The sequence below is a fragment of the Dermacentor andersoni genome, chromosome 1, assembly GCF_023375885.2.
Source record: "Dermacentor andersoni chromosome 1, qqDerAnde1_hic_scaffold, whole genome shotgun sequence".
NCBI classification, from domain to species: domain Eukaryota; kingdom Metazoa; phylum Arthropoda; class Arachnida; order Ixodida; family Ixodidae; genus Dermacentor; species Dermacentor andersoni.
In genome coordinates this window covers 294,106,293-294,119,836 of record NC_092814.1, presented here as the reverse complement: position 1 = coordinate 294,119,836, position 13,544 = coordinate 294,106,293, and the positions used below count along the sequence as shown (strand labels likewise).

At 49.2% G+C, this 13,544-nt stretch overlaps 1 protein-coding gene across 4 annotated transcripts in view; it reads right to left on the bottom strand.

The window, feature by feature from the left end:
* Positions 1-13,544, bottom strand: part of pan (transcription factor pangolin) — a 222,987-nt gene that overhangs the window by 186,815 nt on the left and 22,628 nt on the right. For all 4 annotated transcript variants that reach the window (XM_050196805.2, XM_050196806.2, XM_050196807.2 and 1 more), the window contains one exon: positions 8,685-8,773. In XM_050196805.2, coding sequence (XP_050052762.1) covers positions 8,685-8,773 — 89 coding nt within the window. The remainder of the gene's footprint in view (positions 1-8,684; positions 8,774-13,544) is intronic.

Here is a 13,544-nt window from a genome sequence, read left to right as displayed (position 1 = left end):
TGGTAAGGGAATACATCTACTTAGGACAGGTAGTGACTGCGGATCCGGATCATGAGACTGAAATAATCAGAAGAATAAGAATGGGCTGGGGTGCGTTTGGCAGGCATTCTCAGATCATGAACAGCAGGTTGCCATTATCCCTCAAGAGAAAAGTTTACAACAGCTGTGTCTTACCAGTACTCACGTACGGGGCAGAAACCTGGAGGCTTACGAAAAGGGTTCTACTTAAATTGAGGACGACGCAACGAGCTATGGAAAGAAAAATGATAGGTGTAACGTTAAGGGATAAGAAAAGAGCAGACTGGATGAGGGAACAAACGCGAGTTAATGATATCTTAGTAGAAATCAAGAAAAAGAAATGGGCATGGGCAGGACACGTAATGAGGAGGGAAGATAACCGATGGGCCTTAAGAGTTACGGAATGGATTCCAAGGGAAGGAAAGCGTAGCAGAGGGCGGCAGAAAGTTAGGTGGGCGGATGAGCTTAAGAAGTTTGCAGGGACAACATGGCCACAATTAGTACATGACCGGGGTAGTTGGAGAAGTATGGAAGAGGCCTTTGCCTGCAGTGGGCATAACCAGGCTGATGATGATGATGATGACCCGTCATTTACGTCAGTTCACACTGCCATTACTGAACGAGGCATATGAACAATGAACGTACATTTACACCGATGGATCTGTCTCAGCCACGAGCTCCACAGGCGCTGTTATCATCCCGGCCTTACAAGTCACAATTACGTTCAAAGTGTCCCATATAACGACCTCTACGGCAACAGAACTTGCCGCTCTACGTGCCGCTGTTAATTACATTGCACAAGCCAAGCCTAAACCGTGGGTCGTTTTTTGTCACTCCAAGACAGCCCTTCAGAGTCTGCAGTCAGCCTTACGACGCAAGACCCATGAACAACTGGTGTTTGAGACCAGAGAGGTTCTCAATCAAGCCCTCATGAATGGACTTGACATCTTCCAGTGACTTCCGGGGCACTGTAGCATCGTCGGAAATGACCTTGCTGATGATGCCGAACGGCCAGTCCATAAAGAAACTCTGCCACTTCATATACCCTTATCAAGGTCAGACGATGACAGGGGTAGTTTACTTGCTCAAACGAAGACTGAAACTTTGTGGAACACCCCGAGTTTCTCCAACTGCCGCCTCCACCGGCTGGATCCTACATCGAAGCTGCAGATTCCATCGAACTTCTCCCACCGTGATGCAACTCTACTGTGCGACCTCTGATTATGGGTGGCTTTTACGAAAGCCTACTCATTCCTTATTGGAATGACCGACACACCGATTTGTGACTCGTTCAAGCGAAGGAACGATCGAGCACGTGTTGCGTTTTTGTAATCTCTATGAGATCGAACGCGACGTTCTTCGGAGGGTGTTAAACCGATTAGATAGGAGACCATTTTCAGCGACTAAGATTCTCTAAGCTTGTGATGGATTCTCTAAGCTTGTCATTCGCTGAGCTTGTCATGGACACGCCTTCTCAGTGTATCAGCCACTAAGATAAGTAAGCCCACACGCGCCGCAGGCTTACAAAGCGACGCGGGCACTGCTACGTTTCATGAAAGCGACTGGCCTCAGTGGCCGACTACAGGCGTGAAGTTATGAACAACCGCACGTATTCACACTGATAGTACCTTCTTCCCTGCCTCTCATTTTCTTCCTTTAAACCCCTTACCCTGTGTAGGGTAGCAGACCGGACGTGCGTCTGGTTGACCTAACGACCCTTCCTTCCTTCTTTTCATCTTCCTCCACGTCCTCCAGTTGTTGTGCTACTTATGTCACAAACACAGTGTCCTGTTTCAGGTGCACGCAATTTTACAAAACGATGAATTTTGTAAGGATATCTGCCGATATTCTATCAGGTTATGTGTCTCTGTGACCACTAGGAACTTCGTATCGTGAAAAATATGGCAGGTAATAAACATATCCTAAATAAGCCTTAATTAGCAATTATAGAGGAAGCATTGCAATTCTGCAATTCTGGAATTCTGGAATTCGGGACCCGAGGTCATTATTACTAACTTAACAAAAACTTCTCTAAACAAAATCGTCTTAGGTGCTAGAGCCTGCAGTGCTTTGGGACTGCGGGCGCCCCAGTATGGCAGTACCGAAAGAAAATATGAAATAGTGCATCAGTGACGTCAATCTCTATCCTCTCCATTGCGCGTGCAGACCAACAGTAGCGCAAGCTTTCGCTGGCACGGACTTGATCGCGGCCTTCTCGTTTTTTGCATGGTGACGCCAGGGATCGACGCGGAGCGTGCTCTATTCCGTTTCCAATCCTGTGGCGCTACCACAGCTCGGATGATCACGTTTGCCATAGCAGCAAATAAAGAAAGGCTTTATGCATCAGAATGAAGAGAACTCGTGATTGTCATAGCATTGGCGCCCGCGCAGCAGGGAAGCAGGTGGCGTTTTCTGAAAGGGTGGGGAGATCAGCGTCCCTGACACGCTATTTAATTTTCGTTTGGATTCAGAGCTGGCGACAGCTAAAACACTGCACGCCGTATATAGTACCTACGACTACTTTTTGCGAAGTTGTTGGGCAACATAGGACTGTCGCGTTGCAACTTTGCAAATGCAATATTGCTTCCAAAATCGCCTTACAGTATGACAGCAGATGTGCAAATGCGCTTATCACAAGTTATCAGTGCAGCACCCTGTGTTATTTGGTGCAGGAAATAAAACAGCGATCTGTGGGAACGAAAGCGAAGGTCCAAGGCTGCAGTGCTGTAGTGCTGAAACATCAACCCCACCACACTGCGCGGAAATTTTCGATATCCTCGCCTTCCTGATTACACACACGGGGGGGGGGGGGGGGGAGGCTAGATAACCTAGGTACGCCACTGCGCGCGAAGCCGCGTACAAATTGCCAACCGCGAATGTGCCCCGCCCACGGCTCTCACATTGCCGCAGGGGGATGCCGAAGTTATATAACCGGCGGCGGCGGTCGCGCATTGCAAAGCTTCGTTTTTAGAAGCGGCAGTGCGAGGGCTCAAACACATGATGAGAAGCTGGTATACGACGACAGCGTAACGCAAAAGACTGCAAACGCAATTTTGCGCTCGTAACTGCACGCTGCCGCAGTTATGCATGCGTGAATTTTATCCCCACAGCAACTGAAAAGCCCCGTTGCGCTGGAACGCTTACGAATAATTTTTACGCTTATTTCTCCAACGCGCACGGACTTGCGCCTTGTCGTCGACGGCTAACGTGCCTTCTCCCATGCGCGTTCTTCTGGCGCGCATACCATCGATCCCGCATTCCGTCTTCTCGCCGATGCAAAGCAGTCCCCCTTTAATCAGAGCCTGCCCACACGTTCACCGCTGGGCGCGCGCACACAGAAAGGAATACGGTAGCTACAGCCTGGCGGGGAGCGCCTTTCGACGCGACAGAGTCCTTGGAGAGAGAGAGAGAGAGAGCGCTGCTAGCGTTCACTTTTTCGCCAGCGATGGCGATATAAAACTAGTGGCTGTGAACAATGGCTGGAAAAGACACTAGAACGCTGCTGACGAAAGAGAGCGTTCCCTGCACGGAGCCAGCGCGCATGCGCGAGACAGTCACAGGTGTTGAGAACATTGTCTGCCGAAAGCCGCACAGGAAAAAAGCTAAAGAAAAAGAAGATAAAAAAAAAATCTGCGACAATGTTTAACAACCATAAAGCTCAAATACAGGACGAGTTCCGCATCGGTGGCTAACCTCGGTCACGAAGTCTTGATCCACTGGTGCCTCTTTTAGAGATCGGCCTGAACAATCGCATAACAATGCAGCCATGACTAGCGTTCGATCGAACTCGGGTTTTCGACAAGTCAGGCGTCACAATATGAAAGTTTCAACGGCGTACGGTGTCATTGCCATTGATATATATATATATATATATATATATATATATATATATATATATATATATATATAGGGTGTCCCAGCTAACATTAGCCAAGCTCTTTAAATAAATAAATTAAACAATATTAAAAACAAACACCGTAGGTTTTATAATTGTATCTTGCGCCGTGTTATTTTAATCGTTTTTTTTTTTTTTCGTTGAACAGGTTCGCTAACGTGAACTGCGACACACGGTCTGTCCCCCGACGGAAAAAGCTGCCAGCGGAGAGATTCGGTTATCCGGTGCATGGCAGCATTAACTGATTGACGTAACTTCACAAAGCAACACTGTGGCTATGAGAGACGCCTCGGTAGAGGGTTCCGGAGCAATTTCGACCACCTGGGCTTCTTTAGCGTGCACATAAATATATGTAAAACATAAGTGTGTCGTTGCACTTCGACGCCATGGAAATGCGGCCACCACCGATCGGGAATCAAAGCCGCGACCTCGAGCTCGGCAGCAGAACGGCCATAGCCACCACGACGAGTTATGCATGCATGAAACAGCATGGCTCACTTCTCAAAGATGGGAGTCTCCTGAACAAGCTGAGAACCCGCTTCAGTTGCATGTGTGCATGTTATAAGGTATGTGTCTATACCAGGTGTCAGGAAAGAGGTTAAGGGATGGTTAAAAAAAAAAAACGCACAGTAGGCAGTAAAGACTATCTTTTTTTTTTTTTTTCTTCGCTCGTAGTGGAACTCATCCCTTGCTGTGGCAGACGACAGCAAACACCTGATAGTCACCAAAAGATTGGACAGCAATGAACTAAATTTGACTGCTCAACTTAATAATTAACATGAGAGCACGTTATGCAATTGCAACAGTGAAGCCAGCCAGCTATAGTGAAACGTCGGTTTGCGAACAGCAGTACTAAGAAATGCCTTCTTAAAACGTTCAGTGAAATAGATTGGGGTGTTTCCGGTTAACATTATTGCGCACTACAGAAAAATGTAGCTGCGAAATATAACTGCGGAACAGTGACGTATCTTTCCGCACATTTTGAGGACTTCTCTGAAGTAGGGCTAGAACCACACGATTGTCAGAAAATAGATATGATCTGCTCCCTGGCTGGCTTTAATGATGTCATTCGAACATGGCTCCGAAGATGATAATTAGAAAATAATCCTTCAAAGCTCATTATTTGCCACTAGTTATTGTCAGATACACGCTGACGTCAGCCGCGGCCAATGATGCGCTGCAGAAGAAACTGTCATGCTGAGCTGCGTTTATTAATTACCTGAATTTTTTCCTGTGATACACTTAGTGTGATATGTACGTAACGTTTCCCCAGGCTCCACGATTTCGGGGAAACAAAAAGAAAAAGAAGGAATCAGACCACTCACTATCGAACGATGCAGCCGAATGTGCGAGCAGATGGAATGTGTATTCGCCGCTTTCAACAGAAAGCAAACGTTCTAATCCCGCACGATAGCTGCGCGGTTCTTGAAAAGCTCGTATCGCCGCAACGACCAACGAACCTCTTTCACAACGCGCGAAGTACGAAACGTTTCCTGGGACAATATTGTATACGGCCTGCAGTGGCCCTGCGCGAACAGAATTGTTGGGTGTCGACCAAACAAATATACTATAGGTAGTGTACATTACATCCATCAGCGATGCCACCGAGCCTGTAAAGCTCGTTCTTGGCTCCGCTTTCGGACGAGTTACATTCACTTTCTGACAGAAATATACAGCTTGTAAACCAAAGCACAACCATTCACCCAAACTTTCGGAAGCTTGGCTAGAGAGTCACGAAATGAGAGCACATTTCCGCCCAGTCGAGAAGCTTCGTATTCTACGAACGCCCCGCAATCGAACCTGCACTCTAATATGATGGGTAAAAGCTACACACGCGTCTTCTCCATGCCGTCCATTTGCGTCTCAAAGCGAGGCAACAGCGATGCCGCGGGGCTGGGCTACTGACAATGCGAGCGACAATTCCAGTAGACGCTCGCGCGGGGGGTAATCTACATTGTATCTGGCGCCTCAGAGGTGACCTGCCGCAGCAGCTGACTCAGGAATGGCACAAGTAGTAGCAGAAACAACACGGCGAGAGAAAGGAGCGCGCAGCGGGCGACAAGCCAGCAGTGGACAGCAGAGATGGCCACGAAGAGGCGCCGCGGCGGCAAGCAGAAAACAGGCCCGCAGAAGATGGACGGCCGCAGGAAGCAGGCTTCGCTGTACTCCCCCCTCCCCCCGCTGCCACCGCAACCATCTCCCGAGAAACGTATTTGACCAGGAGCGAGCCCAAACAAACCACGCCCTACGTGGCAGCATCGTCAGCGAAGAGGCAACGCGCAAGAATTCTAGTAGAACTCGCTCCCCTCTTTCCTCCCCCCCCCCCCTCCCGCCCCCGGGCCCCGTCCGGCGAGGCACCGCTCTCGCGACGACGAAAGCCTGCTCGAAAACACCGGCGGCCCCATCGCGAATCGGCAGGGAACTACGGGGAAGGCCTCCGCGCCACCGGAGGTGCCCGATCGCGGCGGGGCCGAAACGCTGCTACACTCACTCCTGTATCGACGAGCACGTCGCATGCTCGCCTGGTGCTGCCAGATTCGAGATTCGCGACAGCAGAGCACGCGGGGCGTAATGGGCTGAAATAGCTCCTTTGGTGCCGTTTTCGTTCTAAATGCTACGTGCCAATTATCTGAACAAGCTTTCGTGATGTATTTGGGCTTTTATCGAAAGGTCACCGCAATCCGGCCCAAACCGAGTTATAGGCGCGACCACTTTAAAAAAAAAAAATTAAAAGAAGCCCGTTGGCAAAGCAAGCGTGCGGTAAGTCCCGTTGCAGGGAGAAGCTCGAAAGGGTGTAAGCAGGCGCGAGTTTCCCGCCTTAGCCTTTCGGTACGGTCCTCGCGTAGCGTTAAAGACACGGCGTCAAAAAACGGAACAGTGGATAAAACGTTATGTCTTTGACACCCTGCTTTGTTTAATTAACACAAACCTCATTCCGCGACAGCAGTCGGTGTACTGGTTGGCGGGCAAGTTGTCTTTCTTGTCTTCCTTTTTTTTTATGTAGTTGTGGTAATGCGACCAAACATGTATAGCCAACGGTTAAGCTAGAAGGACTTGGAGTATAAGGTTTTGCCGCGATTTCTAAAACGGTCACAGCACGCTATTCACGAGTATACTTCGTGGCGCCCATTGAAATCCGCATAAAATGCACGAAAAGGGAGCGTGCCGAGCTATATTCAAGCTGTCATGCAGTCTGATGAATCCTTACACATAGCTCGTTTCTTCTGATCAGGTTAAGCTCCGCCTTTATAGCGCTAGAGAATACGCACGGCCACTGGAGACAAGAAAGCAGAAGACCCCTGCTGCTGTTTAACTATGGCACTTCCGTCGTGCAGACAGTCAGAGCCGACAGTATTGCGTGTTACATGTTTTCTATAGTGATCGAAATAATTCACGCTTCTTCAGGATGACGTTCAGTGCACACGTTGAGGTCAAGCCTGCATCGGAGATTTTGAACTTGGTCACCCATGCCACGGTCTTCACACAATGGTCACATTTACGTCAGGTGATCGAAACAACGCGCCTAACGCAACGCTCAGCAAGCACACAGAAGTGACATTAATGCGGCGACAGGGTTAAGTTGCGACGTCACTGAATGTGAAAGGTGCTACATAACGGGGTGACGTCGCAAGACATGATAAAAATATTACGAACAATGTAGCACGTTCGCTAACGGAGATTCCATGAGTTGTTGTGATTATGCTGTAATGGCCGTTGAGTGGTGCATTAACTGCAACAAGCTCGTCTTTTCCAAACAAACTATATGCCTACGTGTGCAGGAGAACGCGTGCACACTTTCTTGCCCTTTCTTTTTCATATCACTAAACATAAAATAACATCCGCACAAGTTGCAGTGGGTATTCCGAAAATTTGTATTTATCGAAAGCATGAGTATCGTGCCCTGCAACGAAAATATCGAGGTCTAGAGTGAAATTTACGTTGCAAACCACGATGCAAGCATACAGCAGCAATAGCGAACCCATGACACAGCGTGCTTAGCAACAAAGAGCGAGGCAAGCGCCCTCCGAAACGATGGTGGCGTCGTGGTGCTTACGCTGCATTTTGAGTTTACGCCGCCGACAATCCAGCTGCAGGACCCGAATAAGAAGCGAAATAGGCGAGCCACACGCTTCATGTACTGGTTTGCGGACCACAGACGCATGCGTTGTCCACACGAAGTCTTGACGAGGGAAAAGTATCACGCCTCTCATTCACTCACACGTATGAACAGCGAAAACAAAATGAGAGCTAAATGGGTCTGCGTTCCGGCTGCTAATGTTCGCACCGCAATGCCGAACTCGGCCTTGTGAAGCTATGCGAGCCGAGGTAAACCCAAGGCAGTTGAGCCATTCATGAACCGCTTGGGATGACACAGCATCGACACAAAGTGGCAAACACGCAGCGCGCGCGTTGGAATGGTCGTACCTGCCGTTTCCGAGAAGAAAAAAGCAAACCAGAAGCGCGATGGACACCACGTCCAAAAGCCGCACGGGCGCGCTCGCGGCGACAACAGGCCGGCGCGCTTGGCAACGCTCGCGCCTCGGGCAGACTCGCCGCGGCAGTGACGTCACCGGCGGATACGCCCGGCGGCGGCGAGGCTGCCCGAGGCGCAAACGCGGTCGCCTTTCCCTTTCGGCGCGCGCCTTTCCCCCGCTCGGCAACAGGTCGCGCCGGCAAGACCTCCTGCGAGCCGTCCCAAACACGGTCGCAAACTGCCACACATCGGACACAGATAAAAAAGCGTGCGCTATAAAAACGTGCGCTGACTCACCATTGAGACAGCGGCGCCGAGGGCTCCGTTGTGGTAGGGAGGAACGACATATCCAAAGGGCCCCGGAATGGGTTCGAACGAAGATTTTCCTGGAAAATGTAAAAAAAAAAAAAAAAAACAGCACACGCGCGCTGTTGGCACACACGGAGTCCAGCAGGCAGACACATCGCATGGGCACGGCCAACGACGCCGCGCAATGCACTTCTCGCGAGAGAGAGAGATAAGGCACCGCCACACACACATACGTGCTATTTAGAGAGCATGCGTTTACCGCCGCCATTGCATTACGCGGGGCAGTTTTCCCGTACTGCCTTGTTTACGAGTGTCCGCCCTGGGTGCCGCGCACACCCGAATCAGCGAGTGGCAATGATGCTGCTTCACAGCTACGCCCTGCACTGGTCGCCGTAAACTGGAGACGGCGGTGCGCAGTGCACACAGCTTACGGTCCCTCGAATCACGCGAGGAGACCGGCGCCAGCGTGCGACAAAGTCACAAGGAATGACCGTGTGGGAGGGCGTTCAAAACGACGGGGGATGAAGGGGCGCCCTTGCTTTGCGAAACGCAGCGAGACTACCGGAAATAGCTGCGCACGTAACACTGAAACCGAGTCAAAAGGGGACAGCCGAAACGCTTTCGCGCCAGCCTCGGGGGGGGGGGGGGGGGGGGGGGGGACAAATAGAACAAACCACGCGCCGGCCAGATTGAGCCACGGCCGGATTGGAGTACGCGCTCGCGTTCCAGTCCGGCCCTCATGAGTAAATAGATCTGGACTCAGACATTGGTTTGAGTTATAGACGTATTTACACCCTTAATCACTATTCAGGATGTAAACCATTTTACAGTGCACCTTAGTTCCTCATTAAACTTTCAGATCGATTCTGTTAGAAACGACGTTTGAAAGTGTCGACGCAGTGTGAAATTTCACCAGTGCCCGACAGATGCAGAAAACAACAATTTGAGCAAGCGATTGACGAGTTGCAGCGAGGAAGTGGAAGACACTTGCGGAAGGCGTTTGTGCCCCGAAGCGAGCGACGCATTGACGAGGGAAAGAACACACCCAAACATATTGTGGGGTATGTGCAGAATCGAACCAGCGACCTCGTGCTCCAACGACATTGCCATTGAGCAACCGAGGCGAGTCAATTGACGAAAAAATAATTGAATTATGGGGTTTTACGTGCAAAAACCACTTTCTGATTATGAGGCACGCCGCAGTGGAGGACTCCGGAAATTTCGACCACCTGGGGTTCTTTAACGTGCACCTAAATCTAAGTACACGGGTGTTTTCGCATTTCGCCCCCATCGAAATGCGGCCGCCGCGGCCCGGATCCAATCCCGCGACCGAGTCAATTGACGAGACGAAAAAAAATCGCAGGGAACAGCATATCGCGGTAGATCATACAAATTTAGCTCCGTAAATAAAAAAACATAGCAATTCCTTCTCGGGTTATATATTCTTCCTTAACTTCGCTGTTTGGGGGGGGGGGGGGGGGGGGCAAAATGACATTTTATTTTCCAGTGCACAACAAGAGGAAATCGGTTATCCAAGGTGCATTTGTTGTGAAAACGTAGAATAAAGATGACTTCGCAACATATTGCACTTCATTCGCGCAGACGAGATCTAAGTGTTGTTAGAGGATAGTGTTAATGTTTGAAATGTATCACACAGTGCATTGCTTTTCTATCGGTCACTCATTTCCTTACTTAAACGGTCACTTTTTACAAAAGGAACCGTAATCATCAAAACCAAGATTGTTTCGATACGGATACAGGAAGCTGACAATATCTGTACCTAATTTTCCTTCCCACATAACCACCATGAGTGAAACTTTGATGAATTAATAAACTTTTTGAACTTAAGAAAAAAAGAAAACCCCTCTTCCTAGTATAGGCGCCAATGCGTGATACTTGGGCATGATTATTCAAAAGCGAACTTCATCGATGCCATGACGATCTTCGATAGCTTTGAAGAAACAGCCCTGGGTTTGATCACCTTAATTGTGTTATCGTTCAGAACTAAGCCGACAGTTCCCAGCCGCCTAATTGTCACAACCCAACAACTTTGTGAAAACAGAAGTATACGATGCTAAATCGTTTAACACATCTAGGCGCAGCTGGGACACGCCACTGAGCAAGGACTTGGATTGAGAGTGCCAAGCGCTGCCGTTGTGTAACCGTCAGATGCCGACGGGGCTCAAGTTTTAATGCGTTCGCATTAGGACTGCCAAAGCGGAAAAACTTCGGAGGCGATTTGGCGGTAAATGGGAGATAAATGGTTTAGCTAATATTACGTCGCACTTCTTTGAGGTATCAGATATGTGGTTTACACCGCGTTCAACACATTGCGAAGTGCTGTTCAGCGCCTTACTGAACACACATCCTGCCTCTTCGAGGAGCGAAGTGCAACTGACAGTGGTTCTGGAACAGACACCCACACTCTCTCTTCTAAGCTCTCACATCCCCTCTCTACAAGGTGACCGGCTTCTCACACTGAAACTTTTTTCCGCTTTGATACTCCTAAAGGTGGGACAGCTTATAATAGCGCGCGCGCGCGCGCGCGCACGCACACACACACACACACACACACACACACACACACACACACACACACACACACACACACACACACATTTTGTTTTCACGAGGTCGAATCCGGAAGTCCTTGCCCCTATTTTTTATTAGCCAAAATAAGGTACATAAAGGTAATTACAGATATACATACTATTCTAAGTACCTTGCACTATTTTTCGACATAGTCCCTACATCGTTTCAGACATTTGTGTCATCGCAGCACTAACTTTGAGATGCCCCTGTGGTAGAATTCTTCCGGCTTACTGTGGAACCACTGTCGGACTGCTGTCTTGGCTTCATCGTTGCATGTGAATCGCTGTCCTGCCAGGAACTTCTTCAGTGGACCGAAAACACGATACCCCATGCGTGGGCTGCATTCAAATGTGGATTTTGATGGACGTTCCTCCCTTGCTCCATAGAAAATGAATCACACTTCGTTGCTCGTACGCCGTGGACGTGTGAAGCAAACCGCCATCTTCAACAATTGGCAACAGCGCCATGCCGCGGAGCTACCGGCAAATAAGGAGAGGCCGGTTCAAGAAAGGTTATCCGCTGGGGATGGACTTGTTGACTTCGCATTTACAGCCGCAATTTGGTTTTAAAGGGACACTAAAGGTTAATATTAAGTCAACGTGGACTGTTGAAATACCAACCCAGAAACCTAGAAAAGCTTGTTTCATGCGAAGAAGAGACTTATTTTAAGAGAAAATGCGTTCTATAGCGTCCGCGTACCTACAGCGCAGTTCAAATCGCCCGCCGTCCGATCGAGGAGTGGTGGCATCATAGTCTCATAGTGACGTTGCGCCGTCGGTGAGTAAAACGGCACCCGCAGACGGCGCTACGGCTTTTCTGTGCAAAACGCAAACGCGCGGCCAGAAAAAACAGAGCCAAGAAGAGCCGACAGCAGCGCGAAAGCGGAACTATGGTGGCTAGCGGAAGGGAAAGCGCGCGACGATAAGCTGGTTCTTTATTTTATGACGCCAACTTTGACGCTCGCTGCAATGGACGACCCTCCCAACGACACATTGGCTCGCGATGCTGGGCTCGACTTCAGCGATTTAAGCACTGATTAACGTGACCTGCTGCTGAGGGCTCGCGCTGCCGGCGTCGTTGGGTACTACTACGACGGCAACTGTATGTCATGGCTGTACATATTCGCACATTTGTAGCTTTTCCTTCGTGAAAACCAAATGCCGCACTCACCGCGCCCCTCGACCTATAGTTGTTTTTGCGCTTCGGAGAATGCAGGCAAGACCGACGGAAGAGCGCTACTGGGAAGCATTGCTTTGAAAGGCACTCCACACAACTTCAGTAAGTCGGCGTTGAACTCGTAATCCTCTGGACGAAAGTGCAGCGAGCACACTATGCGATTTTTCGCCTCTTTGCCAACGCGCTGTGGCAGAGGTACGGCACTTAACCACTTGAACGGAGAGGTTCACTCGTTGGCACACAGTGATAAGTAACGTCGGATTCGCCGCTGCAACTGCCCTTGGCCAAGTTCCGCGGACCGTTCGCACATCCCACGACATCACATGGACGTGGCATTCTCGCTGCTTGTTCCAAATGAAAGTTTTGCGAGCCAGCAGAACCAGCGCAGCACGACGCGATAATGAAACAACTGAAACTCCAAAGCACGCACGGCGCAGAGTCGAGTGCGCAGAGTCGAGTGCGCAGAGTCGAGCGAAAACGAAACCTTTCGACCACCCACACTACTGAAGGGTAACGTCAAAATGTTACTTTTTCTTAGAATCCAAGAGAAGTAGACAAGTAGCATTTTCTTCCGTCTTATAACCTAATGAAATGATCTTTTTAATACGAGTAGTTGAGTACTAGTGACATAAATTAGGAGTGCCTTCGTCATCGGGCTAGTACCGGAATGTCGCTGGGGGGTCTCAAATCGCGTCATGCTTTACCTCAATTTCTCGTTTACTAAAGCGCTGTTCGCAATTATATTGACGCCTTAGACGTCCTAGAGCATTGCTTTATCACTAACTTTACTTCATAGTAACCTTTAGTGTCCCTTTGAAATATAGAGACAAAGACCTTCTGATTCGCTCTCGTATATATATATATATATATATATATATATATATATATATATATATATATATATATATATATATATATATAGACAACTGTCAGTTGCACTTCGCTCTTCCAAGAGGCGGGACTTGTCACGAGTGAGCTGCTGAACAACACTTAGCAATATGATGAATGCGGATTAAATCATGCATCCAGGACCTCAAAGAGGTGCGACGTAATGTTAACGCATTTCTCTGACATTTACCA